Source organism: Chenopodium album, chromosome 19, assembly GCF_948465745.1.
Source record: "Chenopodium album chromosome 19, dcCheAlbu1.1, whole genome shotgun sequence".
Classification (NCBI taxonomy): domain Eukaryota; kingdom Viridiplantae; phylum Streptophyta; class Magnoliopsida; order Caryophyllales; family Amaranthaceae; genus Chenopodium; species Chenopodium album.
Genome location: NC_137852.1, coordinates 36,976,258 through 37,003,982, shown reverse-complemented (window position 1 = coordinate 37,003,982; position 27,725 = coordinate 36,976,258). Strand labels below are relative to the sequence as shown.

Below are 27,725 nucleotides of genomic sequence, written 5' to 3'. Positions count from 1 at the left end.
TGGTACACGATTGTGTAGTCCATTGTACACGATCGTGTAGTTGTGTTATGTACTCTTCAATATACACAGACATGTGGTCCTTGGTATATGGTCGTGTAGTTCTATTACTACAAGACTTGTCACACGGTTGTGTGATTCAGGGTACACAACTGTGTAGATGGGCGTACTACTTGACTGTGTGATATAAATGGCCGTGTGGGTTAAGGTACACGGCCTTGTGGTTTTGGTCCGTGTGGTTATTGGTTGGGCTTTGGCCCAAATCAGATTATGTTTTAGGAGAGTATTATAAATACCACTTAGGATTAATTCTAGTCACCATGATATTTATTATCAATCTGTAATCTAGAATTTCCTCAAGATCAATAAAGCTTTTCTCTCGCCTGTCCGTGGACGTAGCCAACACATTATTGGTGAACCGCGTAAATTTGTGTGTGCTATTTATTTTAGTTTTGTATTCATTAACTTGTTCATTCTCACATCCGTTACAACACTACTGACTTACACCAATATCTGCATAGCATGCCGCGCCACCAACCGCATAGCCCATATTAACCTTAACTGGCCATTGTCAAATGGTGTTTAGTTTAAATTTTGTATAGGCATCATTATTTTGTAATTTAAGGTTGAATTCTATTGTATTGATAAAATTTATAATCTACGAATATATATTACAAAGATAGTTATTGAAGATGATGTAATGACTTTAACTTAGGTTAGGGAGATAATAGACAACTCTATAAGGATATTATTTACATAATCAAAGGGATTATATACACATAAAAATTAGTCAAATATATGATTTGAAGTTTAAGTGATAACAAGAAATTATATCAAGAGATATTATTCTCTGTATGGCTTCTTCCATTTATTTTGTAATGTTTACAAGTTTTGTAATTAATTTTATTATGATTTTGAGTAGCCAAGAATTGAATGTGCCTTGGTAATGTAATGGCTAAATATAATATTGGTGAGAATGATGGATTAAAAAAACAAACAAACAAAAAAAAAAAAAAAAAAAAAAAAAAAAAAAAAAAAAAAAAAAAAAAAAAAAAACAGCAAAGGAATATTAAAAAATCATATATTTCTTATAATAAGCCAAAATTTTTTTAAAAAAAAATTGTTCTTAAACCCATAGAGTTGACTAGAACCCGAAAGTAAGGCTAAGCTCAACTTTTGACCCAAAGTGATCTAACCTGAAATCAGCCATGATGACCTGAAGTAAACCGACCCAACTCAAAAGACCGGTTGACAAGTCTAATTTTAGGAGTTGATTTTTTTCATTTGGTTTTTATGAAGATTTAGGAGAACGAGGAGCGTTACTAGCTCTCTTTAGCCATTTGACACCGATAATCTTACATTCTTACCTAAAACATTGTACGCAATTTAATTCAAATACTCTTAAATTCCTAATTAATTGCAAAAATTGTAATGGTCACAGGTATAGGATGGAGGAGCTGTACAACATGGTCAGAACTCTGAAGCATACATGATAATTACTCTCGGATATCATTAGACATTAGTCATTTACAAATGACATTGTTAAGAGCACAACTATCCAATAAAAGATGCTATACAAGAAATGAAGAAATGGCGCTCAACTTTTAAAAAAGAGCACCCACCTAATCCTGTTAGTTTGTTTCTGCCAAATTTGTGGCTCTGCTTTGTCTTGGATCAGCATTACCAGCTACCTCTACTTAAACACCTCCTAGACATCTCCCCTTTCTAAAGGAGACAACATATATGACATTCTCTAGTCTCTATAGCTTGAGCATCCGACCAGAATCCCATAGCACTCTCATGGTCCCAATCTTCACTTCCGCTTGTTCAAATGTGGCTCCAGCTTCAATAGATGGATGGGGAAGCCTTACAATCCTCTCAGATCTAAGTTCTGTAATATCTACAACACAAGTTCTAGTATCTGACAGATTGCAGCCATGCCATTCACCTTCTACCTGATATACAGTTCCTTTCGCAATTTCTTTCCCTAGTGTATCGGTAAGTACAACAGCTTGACCTGCCAAAAAGTTTACACAACTCGTATCTGTTGCCAGACCTTCATTTTCGATGTTTAATCTGCTTGAACTTTCAGGGTGGGCAGCCTCAAGACTTGGTATAATATTTATCCCCGAACTGGTTCTCAGAACAGTTGATACTTGACTGTGGTCATTGGCAGCAGCAGAAGCAGGCAGATCCTCCATACGACTCTCAGGAGAATCCGAAGTTGTCTGCACAAGGGGCCCAACTTGTGTGTCAGTTATAGCATTATCCTCAGATAATGGGTGACCATCCTTGGCTGCTCGTGCAAGCTTTGCTCTCCTGTTGTTCAACCTGTTTACAAGCACCACCAAAATAAATTTCACTTATATGTAGCCGAAGATATAAATGGTCAAAGACGCGCATCGAAGACCGCACGGATGCAAAGTGAGTCGAGCTTTCCAGAATGGAGGGAGTATATCGAAACCAACCTTCGGTGAGAACTTCCCACGGTGTGAACCACATCGTCGGCTACAATATCAAGAGATTCATTAATGGCATTTTCGTAATTTTATACATCTTCGAACCTAATTTTACGAAGATACCCTTAATGAAGCTTCATATCGCAGCCGTCAAATCCACAAGACCTAATGGCCCATGATGGAGTTCTCACCGACTTACCATAAGGGTTATTCTCACATAAACCTAAATATATACTTCTTCCGTTTTATTATACTTGCAACAGTTTGACTTTTACACTACTTATTTGCTTCACTTTGACTAGCATTGGTGATTTATAGCTAAGAAAAAATATAGTCATGTGGGATCTTATTAGATTCGTCTCAATTTATACTATTTTAATATCAAATGTTTATAATTTTTATATATTGATAATTAAAGATATAAGTGATTGAAATAATACATTGGCAAGCATAAAAAGAGAAGTGTTGCAAGTATTAAGAAACATAGTAATTACATATAATGTTGTAACCAACATAACTGCTTAATTTTCTGAACGAAAATCCTTACCCATTTTTTCTTCTAACTATTCAATTTATTCGACTTTGAGGTTGAATATTTGTGTATCTAATATTACCTACTCCCTCCGTGTTATTTTAAGTATTACACATATCAAATGCAGCCTTATCATTTTAAGTGTTACATTTCTTTTTTTTGGCAAAAAAACTACACTTTAGTATTAAAATTCTCTCCTCTCATGGTCCCTATCCAAACCTACTTTTACTTTCTTTTTTATCATTATTTTTATTCTACTCTCACATTCATTATTATTCAAAAAACTATTAACCCCACTATATTTCTTTTTACATTTTTTTTAAATACTCCACTTACCTCTTATTTTATTTAAGTTAATTAAATTGCCTAAAACTATGTGCGGTCAAAGTGTAACACTTAAAACAATGCGGAGGGAGTAGAATTTGATTGAATTTCTTGATTTGTTTGAGAAGAAAAATCACAAACTTATCAATCACAATTTCTTGTTGATGTCTCTTTTTTTCTTTCTTTTTCCTAACCGAAGAAGTCCATAAGAAGGTATTAATGGGCTTAGAAGTACTTTCAAAGTCTAAAATGAAGTAGATAGTCGAAAGTATTCTACATATAGCATATCTATGCAAACCTTGATTTCTCTCACGGAAATTACACCTTTGGTAACCAAGAAATGCAAAGCTTAGACATTAATGGAAAAGCATTGCTCCCTTAACATAGATATGGATACATAGCACACATTATATATTACTTTTTAAGTTCGGATCACAACAGATCAGATAAGCAAAAATAGAGTGAACTAAACATATCCTAAGCAGAATTTAAGCAAGCACATAATATTAAGAGTGGAAACAGGCTAGGTAAGGAGGGGCAGCATCTTAATAAACTAGCTGAACAACGCAGGACAAAAAAATTGAAGAGAAAACAGACATCTCTAATGCTCAATAAGCAACACAAACAAAGAATGTAGTTGATAATGTATATACACCTGGAAAGAGAAAGTTGTCTCACCAATTTTTTAACTGTGAACATGTGACTTCTGAACCCTGCAAGGACCATAGATAAGAATCAGATATAAAAACCATCTCAACGCATAATAACATCAAATAATTAGTAAAAACTAGCTGAAATTCTCTTACATGTAAACTTAATCTGTCAGCCCATGATTGTAAAGAAGCTAAGTTCTTATGGATATCAGGTTCATCCAGCAGCCCTCTTTCAATTAACGATATTTGTTTATCGTTCATTATATGTCTCTTACGTTTCCTTACTTGCTTTTCTTCACCATATACACTTTCTACCCTTTCATCTTGTTGAACACCTCCAACTACACTTCTATGGAAATGTTCATTTGGCTTAGTATTTTCACCATCACCAACTTTATCATTGGGGTTCTGTCCTCTAGTAGTGCTTGAATCTGATCCACTTGTCTCTTCATTATGAATCTCCTTTTCAGTCTCGACTATACACTCAGCTAAAGCTTTAATAGATTTACCTTCACATGTCTTGTGATCATGCATTGCACCATCAGCTTCAGCAGTAGCCTCAACGTTAATGCAAGAATTGTCCACTCCTGGAAAAGCTGAATTTTCTGACATACCTTCTTTCAGGTTAGAGTGTCTGGTCTTATGATCAAAATCAACATTTTCTTGAAGAGAAGCTGTACAGCCCTTTGAACTTTGAAGCTCCTAGCGACAATAATAACAGTTGTCAAGAATTAAGCAGCCAAAGATAGGTAGGTCAAGTTTGCAAACAGTTCCACTTCATGTTAAAGATACACATTTACCAGTCCTCTATTGACTTCATATTCAACCGGGCCAATAAGTGACTGCAATTGGGTGAAAAAAAGCCTGCAACAGAAACCAATAATAAAAAAGGAATTTATAATTTATTTTAAAAAAATGTCTTCATGGTTTATGACTCTTCGCTCTGAGCTAGAATTCATCTCCACATTGGCGTATTTGACTTAAGATAGCCAATACAATGCACGAGGAAGAATGATCGTAGATCATCCTTGTTGAAAATTTGTTTGGAAGTAGATTAGGAGCATTGATTAAGAAAACAGAAGCACAAGGAGCAAATACTTGGGATGCCTCAGACTTTACTTCATTCAGCAAACTTGACGGTTTAATTTTTTTTTTTTATACTACCTCTGTTTTAAAATTCGTACAACTTGGGATGTTTCACAATTTATGCAATATTTCCTTCAATGATTTTTTTTGGGGTGAATTTACCACATTTGTAACTTTGTTGTACACACTCCCTCTTCTAATCACACAAGGAATGTGTCAAATTTCACCACTTTGTCCACTCAATTGGGTAGCATGTAATAAAAAATGATGCATATATTGTGAAATGGAGGTAATATTTATTTATACATTTCAAGTTAATTTCCCCCTAGCAGTAAGCACTGAAATTTAACCATCAAATAAAAGTAGGTACATAGTTGACTTGCTTTAGCATTCATATACAAAATTTTCCATCTAATCCCATATGAGGAAAAAAAACTATAAATGGATTTAGCAGCTAAGCTCTGCCTACAGATACATTTTTTCAAGATAGATATGTTTATTTTGACGTTTAATTTCAATAAACTTTAAAATTTTCACATACATAAAATAATTTATTTTTTCAATACAAATTTTATACTAGTAAATTTGTAACTTTTACATCATCTAAATTCATTTTGTAAAGCACTTTTAAACAAGATCTATTTATGATTCATTTAAATCAATTAAGTGTAACAACTCTAAATTCATTCAAAATAATACCAAATAAAATAACATTATAAAATATATATATATATATATATATATATATATATATATATATATATATATATATATATATATATATATATATATATATATATATATATATATAATAGTTTAACTTTTCAAGTTGTGTATAGTTTAGAATATAAATTTAATAGAATACAAATGCATGTAAATATACTAGCCTCATATGATTATTATACTAATTCCAGCCTTGTAAAACTATTATGAAAAGAAAAAGAGAAAAAAAAAAAAAAAAAAAACATTAAACCAATACAAGTATGAATATGTAGTACTCTGTATAAGTTACAATCAAGTTTGACTTAAGCAATTTACAATCTACAATTTTATTGAAATAAAAATATTATAAACAGAAATCATACAAGCTTAAAGAGCACACTGCACGTAAGACGCCAAATTACCTTAATAGCTGTACATCCTCCTCGTTAAGAAAAGTGGGGATCAAGGATTCCGCATGACCCAATAATGAACCTACACAAATTGTACCAGGTACTCATAAATTACGCAGAAGTTTTTATATCAAAATCTGAAAGAGGTGGTCAGGGAGTTATAGTTACGAAGATTCTTGCATATAGTAGCAGCTTTTTGAGGTGCAGAGTTGAATGCAAATCCAGCCTCTGGATCGTGCCAATCCATCTTCAGACGTTCAAGAAACTTGTGAAGAAATAAATTCCTCTCCTGCTCTGTAATTTAGGGTGAAAGCTAGATTGTTAATTACAAATAATAGTAAGTTGATGCATTTTCAGATGAATGCTTGATACACATGAAAAGAAAATTTAAGAAATTAACCTTTGCAAATCTTAGGCACAAAACAATGAAGATTGGAAATCACTTTAACCAATAGAGAAGTTCGTTGATGGGCATAAGATGCTTGAGCATTGTTGGTTGGAATAAAGTTGGATTCATATGTTTTTACATTTATCGTATCTAGTGTTGAAGATGAGTCCAAAATCCACCCAGCCATAATAAAAGGCTCGTATTCCAGTGAAGCATCTTCTTCCTTTAGAGGTAAGTCAGATGAGCACCAACCAGCTAAAAACTGTTGGTAAGGAATTGATAAGATCCCTGCCAGCACTTCAGCCTGGACAATAATGGAAAGCCTGTGCAATAAGTATGGCACTTTTTTTTTTAAGATAAACAAATGATGTGCATGACACGAATAGAGAAAAATAGGCATCAAATGGAATATACAAATACAAAGTGTTATAAGACAATAAACATAAAAGTATAATAAGTTTGAAACATGTTATATGGCAAATTTTGCCCCTACATTCAGCAAATAACTTGTATTGACATGCCAAGTCAACTGAAAATGATGACCAAGGGTAGAGGGGAAACCATGTGATAAGTACACTATTGAATGATTAATAAAACAATAAGGCATTGCAGGAGAGCTTACGAAATATGTTGTAATGTAGGAACGAAAATTTGAATCATCAGAGAAGATATCTGTCAGGCGCAATGCATTGAGCTGCAAAAGCCCCCTTGGGTATATTTTACCCGAGTGATTCACCAGCAGTTTAAGATCTCTGCTGAGCATGGTCTTCAGTAATGTAATAACCTAGATCAACACATGGATCATTAGTGAATTACCTAGAAGACCCTTGGTTCTAAAAGGCATATGTGAGTAATGCAAATTACTTCAAAAATACTTGACTGAGAAGTTCAACTCAAGAAATGAATCAGAAAGGAAAATGACAATATAAAAAACTATAGTCTATATCTACTATTTTTTATAGAGAATGAATTGTATTTTATTTTCACATGCTATAAGCCGAAGTAAATATCTGTCAGTGAAGCCCAAACTCGAGTAAGAATCTTAAAATTATAACAATCTCAACTCATAGGCAAGTAAAATAACAGATATTCTCACAATTTACCAGTAGTGTGCTTTTGTATCACTTTAGATTATTGTCAATTTAGTGGCCAATTTGAATCCTAAATTCCTAACTTAAAGTTCCATAATATATAGCAAAGGAGAAGAAGGTGATACTCAAATTCTGTTAAGTTCGAGAAAAATTTACTATAATTACTGAAAAGTGAGCCACAAAACAATGCTTACAAAAAGTAAAAGATGCAGCATATCAATATAAATCATTTTGGACATCTTACTATTAAATAAGAAGGAAAGATTCCTAAAAAAATAGTAGGACGATGTTCTCAGGGAAAGGGAGGTGATTGATTCCACTAGTAAACATTTCACCAATAAACACTCTCTTATTTTTTTTATTATGTTTTTTTATGGTTTGTGAAAGAAAGCGGTGATGGCGATACCTGTATGATGACCAACTTTTAAAAGAGAGTGAATATATGAAAAACATATGCTTTTCCTCCCATAAGAACTTATAGAATACAGAATCGCTCTATTAACAGTTACCTCTACAGCAACACACTTTGCAAGCTCCAGGCTTTCTGGAATGCTGGCAACCTCATCCAGAAAAGACACACTTTCTATTTCACAAAGATGCAACAGCTGCAAAAAGCCAATTCTTGTCAAATTAGTAGCCCTCTTAGCAATTGCAATTCTGAAGTTCACTGGTTACCATTCTCAGCCAAACTACAGATACTGAACTAACTAAAGTGCAATAATAAGTCCAATTCTAGAGGATCACTTGAAGAAAATCTACACTTTTTGGACTTACAATTGATAGAACTCGAGCTTTTAGCCTAGAAACAGCAGCTATCACTGCAAGAGGCTCCTTGAGAAATGGTGATATATTCAATTTCAAGGTGGCTTGAACAAGACGAAGGATTCCTCCCTTGCCACACAACTCCTACATTGATACACAATACAAAACTTCGTAAGAAATATTAAATCATGGTGAACCAAAAATAATAATAATAATACATATCTGCAAGAAAATCACTTCAAGCAAATATCATAAGGATTACAAATGCCAGTAATGTACAAGTTTTTTTTTTATCATTCATTATTTTAATAAACTGATTCTGATCCGGCAACCATGGCTCCCTCTTACCTCCCTTACATATTTAAATGTCATAACATAAAAATTTATCACGGTCAAAGCTCCCTGGATACCTTGACAAACAAGTACACTAGAGAAGAGCACTGGAAAAAATGAGCCTACTAATCATGCTTTCTTTGCAGAATTTAACAACTAGAGCTGGCAAAAAGTCGTGTCGTGTCGTGTTCGTGTTTGGTCTCGTGTCAATTTCGTGTTGTTCATAGAATCTATCAAAAACTATGTAAAATGCAAGATAAATGCATAATTTGACCACTTTATCTAAACGGGTCGTGTTCGGGTTGATTTCGTGTCGTGTCGACTTCGTGTTTTCTCTCAGTAACTTCGTGTTCGTGTCGTGCCGGTTTCGGTCGTGTCGTGTCAAAGATTGCCAGCTCTATTAACAACCCAGAAAAACACCCAATGTGACATTAAAGAAAGCTAGACACACAACTTATAGCACAGATCCCAACTAGCATTTAGTCATTTACATTTTAAATGTTTGGACATGCCTCGGCAACCATCAAATCAAATGAATAGAGAATCACGCTGATGTCCAACAGATGACCTATCCATGGTTAATGATAGGAAAGTAAATAAACCTGCAGATTCTCCATCATCCCAAAAAATCTATCCCGTGAAAACCCCAAGTCTCAAAGATAAACATAAGATGATATATAGGCTATGCTAATGACGCAGAGCACACACCTTTAGTTTCCAAATCTAGAGCTTGTCACCAATGTCGAGCTTGTTGAAACAAGTACCCAAATCAAGGCCTAAAACTACTTCAAGACCTTAGAGTCTATAATCTCTTAGTTTCAAATGGCGCAAGGCACACCGAGGAGCAAAACCTGGATCCGTGAAGGCACACACCTTTCAATCTTTCATACATGAGGCACACTCTTAATTTATTTTTCAAATTTTGATTTTTCTTTTGGAAAATTTGTTAATTACTACCCGTAAAAAAAAAAGTTGTTAATTACTACCCTAAAACTGATGAATTCTATAGATTGCTACCCTTTTCCCTAATCAGCCCCTAATTAGGTGATTTAATATATTAATAATATCATTATCCGGCTAATTTGTAATCAGTTGCTTTTAAACCTTAAATAATTAATTAAACCCTAGAACCACCTCCACACCACCATTGCACCACCTCCGGCCACCCTCCACCCACTACCGAACCTCCCTCCCCCAACTCCTCACCATGACAACACCCCTTTCTCGGTCCCCACCCTAAAACCACCATCTGCCCACCCTAAAACCACCTTCCTTTCACGATACCCCAATCCCCTACCCGCGGCGGCCCTGACCCCCTACCCCTCACCGGAAAACCTTGCTCGACCATCCCCAATCTTGCTTTATCCCCTTTCCCCCTAATCACCACCCTAGAGTTTTAATTTTAGGGCTTTAGGGTTTTAATTTTGGAACATTAGGGTGGTGATTAAAGGGGGGAAGGGGGTGGAGGAGGCTTAGGGAGGGCCTAATAGGGTTCTCTGGCAAGGGGGAGGGGACTAGGGACGCCGGTGGGTAGGGAGGAGGGATTTATTTGAGGGTTGTAGGGATTGTTGGGGGGTTTAGAGGTGGTTCAATGGGTGGTTTAGAGGTGGGGTGGATGCCGAGGCGAGGGTAGGCTGCCGGAGATGGTGGGGATGGGGTAAGGGGGCTGCCGGAGGTGGTGCAGTGGTGGTTTAGAGGTGGTGCTAGGGTTTATTTAATTAATCATGCCTTAAAAGTAACTAATTACAAATTAGCCGGATAATGATATCATTAATAGATTAAATCACCTAATTAGGGGTTGATTAAGGAAAAGGGTAGCAATCTATAGAATTCATCAGTTTTAGGGTAGTAATTAACAACTTTTTTTTTACGGGTAGTAATTCACAAAGACCTCTTTTTTGAGGTAGTAATTAACAAATTTTCCTCTCCTTTTCTTTTTTCTGTGGTACCATAATCCGAGGAAAGGGGAAGGGTCATGTGACTAGTCTGACTATTTCAGTCATCATAAAGAGGCCAGCAAGCCCAGCACACTAAGTACAAAAAGAGAGAATGTCTATTGTAAGGAAAAAAAATAAAAAGTAACTACTTTAAAACGAAAACAAAATGTTATGCAAATGGAAAGCTCCTTGTTCTTGTGTAGACTGCCAAATATACATGTGAGATGGTACTTGTTAGATGTGGATCTAATTGTCAACAGTCTACTTCTCCATCATAAAAGCCAGCCACCAAGCATAATTGGAAGAGAACAAAATAAAATAATACATAATAAATGTTTTTACAAAAATATAAAAACAGTGGAAACCTTATTCCTGAGAAGGCGTTCTCGAAAAGACTTATTTTGGCATAACGACTGGACAAACTGCAAAGAAGCCTCACACTGCTGGCAACAGAAGTTGACAGCCTTTTCAGCGCCTAGACTAGAACTTGAGTGAAACTCATTTTCCTCTGCTGACAGCTTTATCTGAAGGCAGTTGATATTTATGTGGACAGCTCTAAAGGCTGCATCTATAAATATGTCAACCTGTCAAAGAAAGACTTGTTCAGCCATTCTAAATGTCAAAATGGTAAACCACTAAATCAGAACCGATGCCAGGAGGAACACATATAAGTTATAACAACTGGGATAAATTACCAGCTTTACATTGATTAACAACAACAAATTGACGGAGTACGATATAATACCTTAGGATGTGCCTGGAGAACATAAATGAGTTCACTCCATTGTGATGAAATGCAAGCAGTGATTAGATACATACTGCAAGCTACAAGTGCCGAGTATATAAGTGGCATACCACCAGAAAAACTGTATCCCTAGATCATGCAAGAAAAAATTCAATTTTAAATATCAGTTACATCATCAAATATTTATAATAAATAAATAAATACTGACATTCGAAATTGCTTCCTAGTAAACAACTATTCGTTATTTAACATTTCAGTCAGCACCCCTGTGGTTATAAAGCATCGCACTGATTGATTAATAGGCAATTAGGCACTATAAGCCAATCAATAAGTACTAAATAACAGAAAGTGGATCCGAAGTGGTGTAGGAGGGGAGGCCACACCAAAATCACTAATAATCTCCATCACCAACTCTATTACTAGAAACACCAACTCTGCCACACCAGAACTACCACCAATACCCTATCACAAATTCACAACCATCAAATCTTGCATTATCTTGAATCCAACTAGCAACATCAGCAGCCACTTTGAAAGACAGATGATTCCAAAATATGTAAAAAAAACAAAGGGAACAGACCCCACCTGGCACAATTACCAACTGATGCCAGCCACCACTACAACCCGAAAATTACATAATGGTATTGGGACCTTGATGTGCATCCTGGTCCAGAGAAACATAGTTCAATATTTATGAACACATAGTTCAAAGATAGTACCACTAATAATCTGGCCTTCTGTAACACAAAGCTATTAGGCCCATAATCTAAACAATGGATAGAGCATAAAGTTCAAACATAGTACCACCATAGTTCTAGGAATCTATGCAGTGGAAATTCACCATCAAAGCTCCAAAACAGAGCCCTTGACAGTTGAAATTTAAAATCAAATGACCAAATCTAAGACCCAATGGACCAGGCAACTTTTGGCAGAGAGAAAACATGTCGATGGCATAGTGGGTTAGTAAGAAAATAACGTATACTTAGGAGATGGAGATCACGGGGGCAGCAATGACTCAAAGTCGAGAATTGGATACTTGAAAGGGTGAGGAGAAATGGAAGAAGTAGATTTTCATAAATTTGAGATTTCTTTTAGGATGGAGCCATGGAAGGATTTATTTTAGTACCTGATCAGTGATGGGCTTATTTTGGCAATAATGCCTACAGTCTTATACATACCCTTTTGTTTTGCATCATTCACATGGTGTCCTAGGTCTAAAGTGTGTACATGGAGGCATATTTTATTTTAATGTCCAGGCATGCATATGCCATGTCTGTAGAGAACAATGTTGACTTGTAGATGCTACAACACTGACAACCTTATTTTCCCAACGATAATGTCCCTTTGGCTTAAGTCCGGATGTTAATATGAAACATTTCGTTCCAATTCATGGAACAAGGATAAGAATATAAATCGCTTATCCTCACCAAATGCAAAAGTTACTGGAGGCCACTAGCTTAAAGAATTAATTAAGTATATAGTAAAGGAAATCATGAATGTTCACTTCTGCTGTGTTTGCAAGCATTTACGCTAGCTAAAAATTTAAAGTGGACAAATTAGTATCGAGATATATGGAGAACAAGCTTTTACAAATTTTATCTAGTTTGCAAAACATTTTAGAATTTCAGTCAGCTGCTGCATTTTTTAATTTCATTTTCAAATATGCTGTTTTAAATTAAATCGACACCCCACCCCGTATACCTCATACCCCATATGGTGAAACTTTCATAATCAATCACTCCATAATTGCCAACACCGAGACAATTGCAGCATCCGCAACCATCATACCATCTTCCTCTCCTATTTCCTCATCACATCTACTCCTTATAGCTTCCTCTTCTTCCTTATTCCACAACACCAACAGTAAATAAAGAATCAATAGTTGACCAAATTGGAAATGGATGAACAAGAGAGACAATTAACCAGGGACCAACAAGGTGGGGATATATCATAAATTGATGACTGACTAACATAGATCCATGGCCCAACACACCTATGTCTTTAACCAGCCATGTGTCAGAAGTAGCCGCTAATTTTTTTGTCTTTTAATCCATTGCCTCTAGCATTCAAATATGCTGTTTATGGAGCTTTGAGGAGGCAGTATCAGTTTTACATGGTAGTACAGTACATGATTTTACTCCGGAGGTAGTATGGGAACAAGTATGCATACTCCCGCTATCCCACAAAAGTTACCATAAAAATTTCAAAGACTTATAGAAACATCACTTTGAGTTGTCTACTTACAGTTCAAATTACCCAAACTTGCAAATTTGAAACACTGATTAGATCTTCCATGTTCCTCTTCTTCCATTTAACAAACCCAACTCACCAAGCCCATGGCAGTGGCTTTAGGATGTTCTAAGCAATTGATAAGCATGACTGGGGGGTAGAGGGATTGATTAAATATAATGCCTGGAAGGAGTTGAGAGAGAAAGAGAAGGATTTTGCTAAATATAGGTCAGTGAGAGTTGCCACTTAACCTTTGGCCCTACCACAAAGAAACAACTATTACTAGAAGCGACAAGAAGGCAGGAGGCTGGAATGCACTGACTTATTTTTTCTTTCTAGTTTACTTTAGTTCTTTTTCATTACATACATTACATATTTTATCGCTGTTCAAATTGGGCCACCAAATGCTTAATAACATAAGCAGAACATAGACCACAAGTCTTATTAGGACATAATCCAAAATGAGAATATGGAAAAAATAAGATGGAACAATTAAGAGATTCCTTGCAGCATTTTGGCCATGATGTAGAATTTTCAAGAGCATAACTAATTGAGTCAATGAAGGTAGAGAACCTGTTTACAGCAGAAAATGAGTAAATAGAACACCAAATCAAGTAGCTGTTCTGACACTTTCAGATCGTCGACCAAGATCTGTAGAATAAAAGAAGGGTTAATACACATAAGGATGAAAACAAATTCATATTTAAATGTTTATAAGCCACTCATAGAGAAGTTACAGTACGACTTGACCACAACTCAAAACAGATACAGGAAACAGAGAATATTAAAGGTCCAAATATAAGCTGTACTGGAAATGCAGAAAACAGTAGGCAATCAAGGTCACAGGAAAAATATGGAGAAATTATTACCATGTAACACACAGAGGTATTATTAACGCAATGTGTTAGTATATCTAAACCGGCTTAATTTCCCTCCAAAACTCATTAAAATGAAAGAAGTGTTTTAAACTTTTAAGTTTTAACAAAAGGGTAAAAATAAACAAAAAACTTAATGGGTAGTATTCTTGGTAAAGAGGATTAACTTCATATTAGCTTTAAAGTAAAAATCTAGATCAGCACAGATGTGGAATTGATAATCTATACTGCAACTCCAGAGATAGTACCCAAAATCAAACAAGGCACCATTGTGCTGGAATGTTGGAGATGACATAGCAAGGGATAAACAAGAAAGCATTAAACTTTCCCTATTAAATGTTTGTTTCACTTTCTTCATCTAATTTTCTCCTGTTTATGGAAAACCATGATGGCTCAGACATCTTCCTTTCATTCAAAATCTGATTACTTGAGATTCAATAACACAAAGTGGGGTGAAAGCAAAAGAAAAGACATGTCACCAAATGCCAGCTAACCACCTAGCATAACCAGCATTCCCAAAAAGCCATCAAATTCTTGATAGTTCCTTTCCTTTCTCTTTAATCATTGTGAAATGTGAATCAAAGGTGACGTGTTACACACATGGTTTTTTTCCTTCTTGGATACCTCTTGGTGGTCAAACAAGCTAAAAGGTGGCAGACTTGGGGTTACATGGGCACCAAAGGTTGCCGGCTAATTCCAAGTCGATTCCTACTTCTAATGGGAGGTTTCATATCCTAGTTTAATTAGAGTTTGCGTCAAATTTGGTTTGCACAGTATAAATATCCTACTTGGTATAGGTGTTTTGTGGTTTAAGCACTTTAGCACTTCTTATACTTTCAGAATCCTTGAAGGATTAGGATTCTACTTGGAGTTAGATTTCATCTACAACTTTATGCTAGGCGTGTTGACTTGTCTTAGGCAAGTAATCTTAATCTTACCTTGGTTTGCAGATTTGTTTAGTCTTCCCTAAGTGCATCAGAGCTCTGATAGGCATGGCTATAATGCCTATATAAAGGCTGATGTCTACATTAATAAAGATATCAGTTTTGACTTTTGAATTGTTATTGAATTAAGGAGTTTTTCTATCAAGTTAGCTTAACCAATCATCAATTGTTGTGGCTTGTGATCATCTACTTATTGCTATTAGGAAGAGAGCCCCTCAAATCTCACTCCTTTAATATTGGAACATAGGGGAAGTGCACAAGATTTTAGGTAGAGAGGAAGTACAAGTGATTGCAAGTATAAAGTAAAGCTAGAAGTATGAAAAAGTAGGGGTATATTGGGTATTTATAGTGTGAAAGGAAATATTTGTTCACCTAAAGGCAATATTTGTAAAACTTCTTGAAAAGGTAAATGTTACAATATTGAAAGGAATGGAGGAAGTATAACCTTAAAAAAATTAAGCTTTCATCACCTAAAATAATCAAAATTATATCCGCGTCAAAAGGTAACTATAAGCACAGAGCACATAGCAATATAGCATCTCTACAGGCAAGAAAGTGTCACAAGATACTCACAAGATAGGTGACACCAAAACCCTACTAAAGTTAAATAATACCTCTGTTTCTTTTTATCTTTTTACTTGCAACAAAGGGGTAATTTATGTGAGACATAAAAATTCATTTGTTGCAATAAAAAGAAACGGAGGTAGTAAACATGACTTATTTTCAACCATTGTTAAGGAAAACTTATAGTCATGTGGGAGCCATGTTAAATTTGCCTAAACTTATACTTCCATCATATCCATTTCTTAGTTTTAAAAGGCGCAAGGCGCACCAAGGCGCAAATGGTCCTTGCAGCCTAGGCGCAAGGCAAAGGCGTGCGCCTTTTGTATGCAAGGCGCATGAATTTATATATTTATTTAAAATTATTTTTTACTTTGATAGTAATTAATACCAATTAAAAAGAGTCATAATAAATTAAATAATGACATATGTAAAGCTAAGGTAGTCTAAATTTGAAAAAGTGTCCACTATTCTTCAAATTATAACATAAGGCGCGCCTTACCCAAGGCGCACGAGGCGCCGTAGGTGACTGAGCCTCGACTAGCTAAAGCCCATTTCCCAGAGCGTGGGAGCGCTTTTTAAAACCTAGATCCGTTAAAAAATTTTACATGTTATTAATTAAAGATATTAGTGATTGACATAATGCATCGGAAAGCATGAAAAGAGAAGTGTTGTAAGGAAAAAAAACACTAACTAAATGGTTGTATATATGAAGATTATGAACTTTAATGACCTATAATTTAATATTGTTTGAAAACATCCATATTTACTTTTTGGAGGGAGAAGACAAGTGGATGATTTTTTTTATTATCATTTATTGATTTAGGCTTGGGTTCCCCACATTTTAGTGGGTCCATTATTAGGAAAAAGGTACATTAGTGCACATTTTTAGAAGTGTTGCAATAAATATGAGAAGGAAAGTGTTACAATTAATGTGGAATAAGAGTCAAATATGAGAATATCCTTAAAATATATTGAAACCTAGAGTTGCATTGTTTATAAGGATTCCACATGCATGACAGCAAATGTAGCCTCCTTAAACAAAATTATTTGTTCTCTTGGTTTGAAATCTTAACACTCTACACAATATAAAGTTTTCCAAATTATTCCCAATATACTCCTTTTGTCCTAGAATGATTGACACTTTAACCATAGTTAATTAGTAACATATTAAAAATAAATTTTATCATGAAAAATGCATTCAAATAAGAATTTTTAAAATATACTACCTCCGTTTCTTTTTAGTTGACACGTATTCCTTTTTAGGAAGTTTTTTTTAGTTGGCACCTTTCCTTTTGGGGTAACTTTTTGGAAAAATTGACAAAAATAATTCCAACTTTCGCCGATTCGCTCAAAATAATCCCAACTTTGGATTATTTTAAATAATCCAAACTTTAAGGGATATTCGCTTAAAATGGTCCCAAGTGACCAACACCCACACCTGTTAAAGAGGTTTTTTTTTTTTTTTTTTGTGGGTTTAAGTGGCTGAAAATAAATAAAATAAAATAATTTTTAAAAAAAAAAACAAAGAACACCCAACCCCATCCCTCGCCGGTCCACCACCACCGACACTCTGGCCTCCCACCGGCCTGGCTAGATCCCCTCCCCAATTGCCAGTTGCTCCACCTTTTCCCAGCGACCTTTCCCCCCGGCGTCGGCGTGAAGGAAGGTCACCACTCCCCAGAATTTACCCATGACTCCTATCCCAACCACCGAAAATTCGAAAACCACCCTTCTCCCCTAACCGTTTACTTCCACCAAATCAGACAGTAAATCGACGCCGGTATTTTATAAACGGCCAAGATTAAACACTCCATTAAAATGCATGGAGAACAACATGATACGACTACGCATCTCGTCGTGGCGACTTCTCCAACGGTCAATAACGACTTTTTCCGAGTTGGGGAAAAGGAAGGGGTGGTTTTTCGGGTGTGGGGGGCCGATTTTGATGGCTGGGTCATGGTGAGGGAGGAATTATGGTGGTTTGGGGTGCGGGATGCCGGAGAGTTGAAGGGCTGCCGGCAGGCCATGGGGAGTGGGGAGGGTGCTCGTGAGCCCGTGAGGGTTATTGGTTGGGTTTCTCTTTTTTTTTCAGTTTTTTTATTTTTTCTAATTTTTTTTCCATTTTTAAATTTTTTTTCCAATCAATTAAGCAGTGACACATGTCTCTTTACCTGTAATAACAAGTTAGGTTACCGGTCGGGACCATTTTAAGCGAATACCCCCCAAACTTCGGATTATTTAAACATATTCCAAAGTTCGGATTATTCAAAAATAATCTAAAGTTGGGATTATTTTGAACGAACCGGCGAAAGTTGGGATTATTTTTGTCAATTTTTCCTAACTTTTTTACCTTGCATTTACAAGCTACCCCACTTGCTTTTTCATTCTCTCTCACTCTCTCTCCTCTCCTTAATATATGTGTCTAAATCAAACGTATCAACTAAATAGAAACGGAGGAAGTAGTTTCATAATATCAACTTTTTACAATTATATTTTTTTAAAGTTCAAACTGGTATTTTTTTTACAAAATTTTGAACTTTTTTACGATTATTTAATTATATATATCTAAGGTCAAATTGGTATATTGGGATATTTGCCAAGTTTGACTATTTATATTCGAATAGGTATACTTTCTCCCTATTTCATGTTTGTCCTAAATAAAATCTTGCTACTATTCAAAGTAATTGGAATCTTGCACTTGAATAAGTTTTCTTTACTTCAAAACATAATCATTTGGGATCTTGTCAGATTAGTCTCGATATTTGTTTCTAAATAGGAAATTTTGTCTAAAACCACCCGCTAAAAACACATTTTTGTCAAAAACCACCCACTTAAATATATGTTACCCAACACCACCCAAACTTAAAATTTTGTTGTCAATGACCACCTGACTCAACATTCCGACATTGACTATAAATTTTGGCGTTGACTTGGGGCACGTGGCTTGCACGTGACTTATAATAACCCCCCAAAACCACAGAACCACCACCACAGCCATTGTCGTTAACCCCAAAGTACGCACAACCTCCACAACCGCCACAAAAACCCAGAACCTTCACCGCGTAAATCTACCCCTTCACCCGAAACCAACTATACTGCTAGAAAAACCCACCTTCCCAGCCACAATACGCAGCCACCTCCACCAATCACAAAAAGTTGAAAACCCGACCACCTCCACCGCCTAAATCCACCCCTTCTTCCGATCCAAGCCCACCAACCAAAAAGCCACCACAACTGCTCCTCTCCTTTTCCCCAAATTTACACACACCACTTCGAAAACCTACCCCCACCACTCGTAACCCTAGACCCACCACCACTCCTTGAAAACCCAGACCCACTACTACCCTATTCTCACGCTAATTCCCCGAAATTAGGCGGTGATGGGACATTGCCATAAAGGTACGGCCATAATTTTGTTTGAAGCTTGCAGATAGCAAAGGAGAGAGAGTCAAAAGAGCGGTGAGGGAGAAGAGATTGAAGCTAGAGAGAATAGAGGGCTCCATGATTTTCGAAGGAAAAAAAAAAAAAAAGGAAGGGGGGTTCATTTACAGTCACGTGCAAGTCACATGGGGTAGGTCAATGCCAGGGTTTTGGGTCAATGCCGGAATATGGAGTCAGGTGGCGTTTGACAACATATTTTTAAAATTGGGTGGTCTTGGGCAACATATTTTTAAGTGGGTGGTTTTTGACAAAAAAGTATTTTTAACGGGTGGTTTTAGACAAAATTTCCTTCTAAATATGTAATTTTATAATACGTAGCTTGAGATATTTTAATTACAATATTACATTGGAAATTGTGCAAAAGGCAAGATTAAAAAACGGAGGGAGTAGTCAAGTGGGATCCTATTGATTCGTCTCAATTAATGCTATAAAAACATATAATTTTTACTAGTAGTTCCTCCGTTTTCTTTTACTTACAACACAGCCTTTGGACACACAATTTTAGGAGGTAATTAGTGAAAGTAAATGAATGATTTATTCAAAATAATTTCAACACTAGGATTAGGATAGGATCAGGTACCCAGTGTAAAAATTATTTTGATTAATTTGGTCGTTTACATTATATAATCCAGACCTCAAATTGTGTGCCCCAAGGCTGTGTTGCAAATAAATAAATGTGCTTTGGCAAACATGCATAGTGAAAAACTAAAGAAACATAAGGAGTACTTCCTCCAGATAAATAAATAAATAATTTTAATCATCAAAGAACATGGATTAAGACAAAACATTAATACAGTAAAATGAGAAACTAATTGACAAAAATAATCTTGCCATAGTAATTGAAGCATATTTAATAACTGCATTCAGAACTTATAGAGGCTATTAGACACAAACTGATGACGAAATTGTAGGTTAATTAGCAATTGAAAGTATTAATAGGCACCTATTAAAGAAGTAAGTACAAACATTTAATGGGAAAACAGGAGTATACAATTGAAAGGTTACATATTAGCCAAAATGTTACTGACCTGTTCAAGCTTAGAGTGTCGAGTAGCTATTTCACATAAAGAATATAGAAGCCGGAGTCCAGATAATAAGTATTTCAACGAGGCTTCGTCTCCTTGAGAGGACAATAGCACAGCAATAAGGTGTGGAGGAAGGAGTCGAACGAGTTTGTCCATATCAATCTGAGAACAACTGCCTTAAATATCCTTATCCACAAAAGCGATCAAAATAGGAAAGAAAAATCCCCTCCATTTCCAAAAAGTATGGCATGTAACCTTGCTACAATTGTTTTGTAATGTATGTCACTTGACAAAACTAATACTTATCATGGTACATTTGATGTAATCCTACCTTTAATTCTTTTTAAGGCTATAAAATATACAATAGAAATAAATGAAAAGAATTGAACCACACCTTAATTTGAGGGCAACTTCAACATGTCCGAGTACAATTTAAAACCAAGGGAGGTTATAAATATAACTTCCTTCGTCCCCAAATAAAAGTCTCACTCCACCTAATTATATTGTCCCTATGTAAAAGTTTCATTTCACCTCTATTTTTAAGTCACTTTTGTAATTAATCAAACCCCACCTTTTTCTTCACTTATAATCTAATTTTTTTTAGTCACTTTAATCGAGTAAACCCCATCTTGTTTTTTCTATTCACTCTTAATCAACCAAACCTCACTATCTTATTTTCCTATCCCCTTTACATAAAGATGTTAGAATTAAGATAGTCAACTCACCTGCAAAGATGAACCATTTGCAGTAAGGTGGATAAGCGAGAAGTTTTCCGAGTCCTTTAACAGCTTACTTAGCTCCTGAGAGTTAAATCTCTGTAATTCTTTTACTTCTGTGATCATGTCAATATTCTGACAAACAATGAAGTGTCATATATTATGAAAGAACAAAGAAACAAGTGAATTACTGAAAGAAAAAACAACAGCCAGAAACAGAAAAAATATGAAAGACCACAACTACAACAAGGAAAATAAAATAAAAATAACCTTTTCCGTTGACAAACAAAGGTCAATAGAAAAGTTGAAACAGGTCGCCTAGCAACGATTTAGAATAATCACACGCACAAAACAGGAAAAAACAACAAGTCCGTTATTGTCAAGACATTCTTTGATCAGAATAGATTCAGATATAAGAAATGATGAGAAAGCTTTAAAACTTATGAGTTTAAAATGTTTAGATCATAATTACCACATACTTAATGATGTGTAATTAAATTTTTAAATTTCAACCCAGGTAGTAAGTGGTCTGGGCAGAGAGATACCATCTCCAAATGGACAGGCCATTCGCGGAGCCATACAAACTGATACTGCCACTAATGCTGGTAAAACATGAGAGTAGAATAACAAAAAGTTCTCAATTTTTATTCTAGACTTGCATATTACAATACTTTTTTCTCATCATTTCTTAGAGCCTAAATAGGGTATAATTTTGCACAAAACCAACCAAATAAACAGGCCCGTCCCTGAGCCAGGAGGGGCGGCCGCCCTGGGGCCGAAGAAGAGGTCTAATTTCATAGTTCAATCTTGACATTACAGGGTTGTGCAATACATTAGCAACCAAATTAATTCAATTATCAAACAAGGCTCAAATATCACACAATTTTGGGGATATGTGATTCAATTATCAAATTAGGCTATAAAAATCACATAATTTAAGGAATATGTGATTCAATTATCAAATTAGGCTATAAAAATCACATATTTTAAGGAATATGTGATTCAATTATCAAATTAGGCTCATATTTTTCTTTTCTAGCAACATAATCGCTGGTATTAAAGTAAAGATTTTCGAACCCTACACTAACTGCACTGACAATTAAATTAAGTTAAACCCTAGATTGCGAAATTGATACGATGATTACTAAAAGAAATCACAAGTTACCTCAGAAGCTGCTGATAACAAATAGCTTGTAATGGAGAACGTCAAATGCTATGTTGAGTGCGCTTCAATGGAGGAGGAGAAGGCAAGGCAGGGCTATCAGGCTATGTTCATCGGTGTTTTTGTTTTTGTTTTATTATTTCTTTTCTCTTTGACTGAGCAATTCAATGAGCTATATATGGGTCACATCCGTCCAAGTAAATAAATGGGTCGGGTCTCTATACGATCATTACAAACATTTGCCTAATACTTTGTCCGTTTGTAAATATTTGCTTCATTTCTCCATATGCGGAGTTTTAGAAAATTTTGGAAAAAGTAATTAAGTATATGGAGGTAGCGGAGTTAGTGAAAGGTAAATGAAAGGAGAGGGAATCTAAAAGTAATAAAATTGGGTCCACTGGACACTAGTTGAGAAAAATGAATCAAATGTTATAAAACTTTCCAAATAAGGAAATGGAACAAGTATTTAAAAACCGCCGCAAAAGGAAAGTGGAGCAAGTATTTAAAAACGGGTTCAGTATATAATCGCGAGAGTGCTTAAAAAATCATATTTAATTAAAAGAAAAATTGATTCTAATAATCTATCCCATCTTTAACCGGTTTGCCATTAATAATCCCACCTTTAGATTATTATTTAATAATCCCACCTTTATATGGGATCTTCTTTTATTGGCCCCTAACCTCTTGGTAACCCGTTATCATAGGTTAAGATGCCATGTGTCGTTTTTTAATTGGCTGAAAAATAAAACTTTAAAAAAAAACTGAAAAACTAAAAAAAACAAAACTGAAAAAATAAAAAAATTAAACCCACCAGCCACCCCCACCCACTGTGAACCCAAACGGTGGCCAAACCTTACCTTAGCCCCACCAAAAATCGACCGGCTGCCACCCAAAAGCCCCGCAATTGGCCGGTCGGAACCATACATTACCGAAAACCACCCCGCCAACCAAAAGCGACCCCCAAAGTCACCCCCTGCCCGAATCCCACCCTCGAAAACCACCACAGCCACCACCATAAAACCCAACCCAGCCGCCAAAACCCCCCTTTTAACCGCCGAAAATCCCCTCTAACCGCGCGAAAACCACCGTAAAACCCCGAAACTCTTACCCAAATTCAACCTCAAGCCATCCCTTGAAGAAATTGATTCATTGAATTTTTTTTAAAAAATTCATTGATATTAAGGGGTTTGATGATTTTCGTGGGTGTAAGGGTTGGAATTGGGCCGGTTTTAGGTAAGGGTGGGAATGGGTGGTTGTGGGGATGGGGGTTCGGCGGTGGAGGAGGGGCTGTCGGAGTTTGGGTTAGAACCTTAGGGTGTTCGTTGGGGCTGGCTGGGTTTTCAAAAAAAAAAAAAAAGAATTTTTTTTTAATTTTAACCAATTTTTTGACCAATTATTTAGTGACACATGCCACTCAAATTAAAAAAAAAAAAAAATTACCTAATATTCAGGTTACCGGTCATAAGGGACCAATAGAAGAAAATCCCCTACAAAGGTGGGATTATTAAATAATAATCTAAAGGTGGGATTATTAATGGCAAACCGGTTAAAGGTGGGATTATTAGAATCAATTTTTCCTTAATTAAATTTATTTTTTAATAGTCCATGGATCAGTCTTGATGTTTAATCAAAGCATAGTTTATTATGGCCAAAACCTTTTAATTTTATTTATTTTATTTATTATTTTGGCCCAATTAATAAATAATCACTAGTAGAAAATTGCATTTAACCACCGAGCAATGGCCACCGGTTTTTAAAAACCGATGGGGAAAATAGGGAGAAAATTGGGCGGGATTATGAGGGGAGTGCATTGCCACCGGTTCGGCTTGAACCGTGGGAAAAATATTAATGCCACCGGTTCAAAACCGGTGGATTTATATAAAAAAAAATAAAAAAAAAAAAAAAAAAACCGCCCCCCTATTTAAACCCTTTAACCCTAAACTCCCCTCTCCTCAGCCTCTCTCTTTCTCTCTCCTGCACTCCCCTCTCCTCCTTTGTTTCTCTCTCTAGTTTTCCTCCTTTTCTTTCCCCGATCTCCTCTTCTCTTTCCTCCTTCTCTTTCTCGATCTCTTCCTTCTCGTCGCCCTCCTCTTTCTTCTTCTCTCTCATCGTCAAAGGCCACCACCGCCGCCACCAACTACCGCCCCCAACGAACCACCGCCGCAAATTAATGGTTTTAAGGTCAAATTCGACCATGAAAATGCTAGATCTAGCGTTTTCATGGTCTTATTAAACCAAGTTTGAGTGAATTTCGAAGCTTTTTGATGTTTAAGGTATGTTTTAACGTTTTTATTTATTTTTTTTATTTTTAGATGGTTTAAGGTTGTTGGGTTTGATTGTCGGTTTGGTGGTGGTGGTGGTGGTCTTACATGTTGAGGGTTTTAGGTGGGTTGGAGTGGTGGTAGGTTGTGGGTCGTGGGTTGGAGTGGTGGTGGTTTTACGTGTTCGGTCAGGGTTGTGGGTGACTAGGTGTTGGGTGGTGGGTCGTGGGTGGTAGGTTGTAGGTCGTGGGTTATGGGTTTAATTTCTAGGTTTAATTTTTTTTATCTTTTTTTTTTTGAAGGAGTTTTGGGTTTAATTTCTTCTGGGTTTAATTTATGGGTACATTAGTTTATTCGATTGCGCGTTATTTAATCTGCCCTGCTGAGACTTATTTGTGTCGATCAGCTTTTTTACCTGCTCCCTTTATGTCATTTAGCTTGTTTTGCTATGAATTATTTCTGTCGTTCAGCTTGTTTATGCTGTGACTTGTTTATGTCGTTTAGCTTGTTTATGATGTGACTTATTTATGTCGTTTAGCTTGTTTATGCTGCGACTTGTCATTTTCTGCCTGCTTACTTCTTTTCGTAAGGGATTACTGTATGTCTGTCTCCTCCTTTCCTCTCCCCACTAAAGAGGTGGGCTAAGTGGGACTAAGAGAACCTTAGTGTTGCTCACGTAGCTCATCTTCTTCGTTTCCCCTTTTCTCTCCTGCTCAAGCTGAATGTGCCAGGCCTCCCCCTCAGGCGTCCCCGAGGTGGTGCCCTGTTTTGCTTTGAGCAGGTGAGGTGAGGTTTTAGGGAGGGATGCTTTCTTGTCGTGTTAACGGTACTTTGCCACTTTGTGCTAGAGTGTTTCTTGCCTCTAACACTTTATTATTATTCTTGTTTGACTTCTGCATGTTAGCATATGATGCTGGGGCATAACATATTAAACAGATTTACGCAACATACTCCTCATGCAAAGGCTTGTATTTCATTGAATAAAAATGGCTCAAATGCCTTATTTAACATAAAATGAACTGAATAAAGGTTTATCAAACTTGAAACAACTATATTTTTTTTTTAGGCTATTTAAACAAAATATTTCTTTAACACATCAGCATTGAAACTGTTTCTTAAGACCTGACCTTCTTGATCTGCAAGGAGGAATGCTCCTGGTCCAACCTACTCGTGAATGATGAAAGGGCCTTCCCAGTTCGCTGACAACTTTCCATGTTGATTTCCTCTTCCCACTACTGTTGTCCTTCTAAGGACTAAATCTCCGGGCAGGAGCTCTCTATGCTTGACCCTCTTGTTGAAAGCTTTTGAAATCCTGATCTTCTGGGCTGCCAGCTTGAGAGCTGCTTTTACCCTTACTTCTGGCAGGAAATCTAGCTCTTCCAGCATGCGCTTCTCATTTCCTTGTTGCTCATAATGTTGCATCCTCAAGCTGGAATTTGCACTCCCACTGGGACGACTGCATTAGCCCCATAGGCCAAGGTGAAAGGGCATTTACCAGTGGACTCCTTCTTAGTGGTTCTGCTTGCCCACAGGACCACAGGACCTCTGGGACTAGGTCTGCCCATAGGCCTTTGTATTCCTCCAGCTTCCTTTGCAAGGCTGTTAGGATCAGCTTGTTTGCTGCTTCTGCCTGGCCATTACTCTGCGGATGGCAGACTAAGGCACTTGCATACTTGGTGCCCATGTCCTCCAGGTAGTCCTTGATGGTGTCACAGTCGAACTGACATCCATGATCAAAGACTATGCACTGTGGCACACCGAATCTTGTGATAATGTTTTTCCATATGAATGTCCTTACTTGGACTGCCTTTATGTACTTAGTGGGTTCAGCTTCTATCCACTTTGTAAAGTAATCTACTGCCACGATGAGATACTTCCTGCCCGCTGAACCAATGGTGAAAGGTCCCAATATATCCATCCCCACTGAGCAAACGGGATCGGGCTGAGGATTGGAGTTAGATCATTTGCTGGTTGGTTTATAATTGGAGAATACTTTTGACACTTGTCGCATTTTTTCACATATGCTAGCGTGTCTTGCGTGAGAGTTGGCCAGTATGGCCCCCTTCTGAGGACTTCTACTCCCAATGCCTTTCCACCAATGTGGTTAGCGCATATTCCCAAGTGGGCTTCTTCCATAATGCCTTCCTACTCCCACTCTGGGATGCACCTCAGTAGTGGTTTTGAGAAGCCTTTCTTGTTGAGCTCCCCATTCATCACCATATACCAATTGGCGTCCTTCTTCACCTTCTTAGCTTGTACTTCGTCATCGGGCAGCGAGCCATGAACTTTGTACGCCAGAATGTCTGAAAACCAAGCCCTCTGTTGTCCAATGCAGTTTACCTGCTCCTTTTCGGTAATGCTGCTTTCCTCTAGGACTTCAACCATCACTGTCCTTGTGAGGCTCTGTAATCTGAAACTGGCTAACTTAGATAAAGCGTCAGCCTGGGAATTTCCTGCTCTAGGAACTAAGTCTATCGGAAAGTGGACTAGCTGAGCTGCCAGCTCCTTTACTTTAGTTACATATTTCAGCATGGCGGCTTCTCTAATCTCGTACGCTCCCTGCAATTGGCTGGCGACGAGCTGAGAATCAGTTTGCAGATGTACTTTGCGGGCTCCCGCTGCAATGCTCATACGCAGGCCTGCCAGCGCTGCTTCGTACTCTGCTTCGTTGTTTAATGCTTTGAACTTGAACTTTATGGCGTACTCGATTGTTTGTATTGACGCAGAGATGTACAGTTGCAACTTTTCCCTCAGCTCCGGGCTGATCATTGTTGGGAGCTTAGTTAAGTGCTCCTTAATACCCTCAAAGGCTTCTTTTTCTTTGGCTCCCCACTTAAATTCTCTGTTCCCTTTCAATAGCTGATAGAACGGCAAAGCCTTATCTGCTGATTTCCTGATGAACCCACTCAGCGCGACCATTATGCCCGTCAACCGCATGATATCCTTGATGCACTTAGGCTCAGGCAGGCTTAGGATTGCTTCGACCTTTTCTGGATTTGCATCTATCCCTCTCTCGTTGATCAGAAAACCCAAAAACTTTCCTGAGCTCACTCCAAAGACACATTTCTTCGGGTTGAGTTTGATTTTAT

General features: G+C 36.7%; 1 protein-coding gene across 3 annotated transcripts; it reads right to left on the bottom strand.

Moving 5' to 3' along the window:
• Positions 1 to 1,418: 1,418 nt before the first annotated feature.
• On the bottom strand, positions 1,419 to 22,512 carry LOC145593620 (nodulin homeobox-like). 3 transcript variants are annotated; one of them, XM_081649905.1, is made up of 17 exons: positions 22,379 to 22,512; positions 21,223 to 21,348; positions 20,501 to 20,659; positions 14,222 to 14,299; positions 11,420 to 11,548; positions 11,040 to 11,258; positions 8,417 to 8,548; positions 8,152 to 8,247; positions 7,174 to 7,335; positions 6,564 to 6,855; positions 6,332 to 6,457; positions 6,176 to 6,245; positions 4,766 to 4,829; positions 4,475 to 4,667; positions 4,119 to 4,396; positions 3,991 to 4,025; positions 1,419 to 2,328 (listed from the first exon to the last, which is right to left on the bottom strand). In XM_081649905.1, exons 2-17 carry the CDS (start codon positions 21,337 to 21,339, stop codon positions 1,758 to 1,760), a joined length of 2,721 nt encoding a protein of 906 aa, XP_081506031.1. In that variant the 5' UTR covers positions 21,340 to 21,348; positions 22,379 to 22,512; the 3' UTR covers positions 1,419 to 1,757. The 3 variants fall into 3 exon arrangements, with proteins under 3 accessions (XP_081506031.1, XP_081506029.1, XP_081506030.1); XM_081649903.1 differs by having other exon boundaries at positions 4,119 to 4,667; XM_081649904.1 differs by having other exon boundaries at positions 4,119 to 4,667; positions 6,344 to 6,457.
• Between the last annotated feature and the right edge of the window lie 5,213 nt (positions 22,513 to 27,725).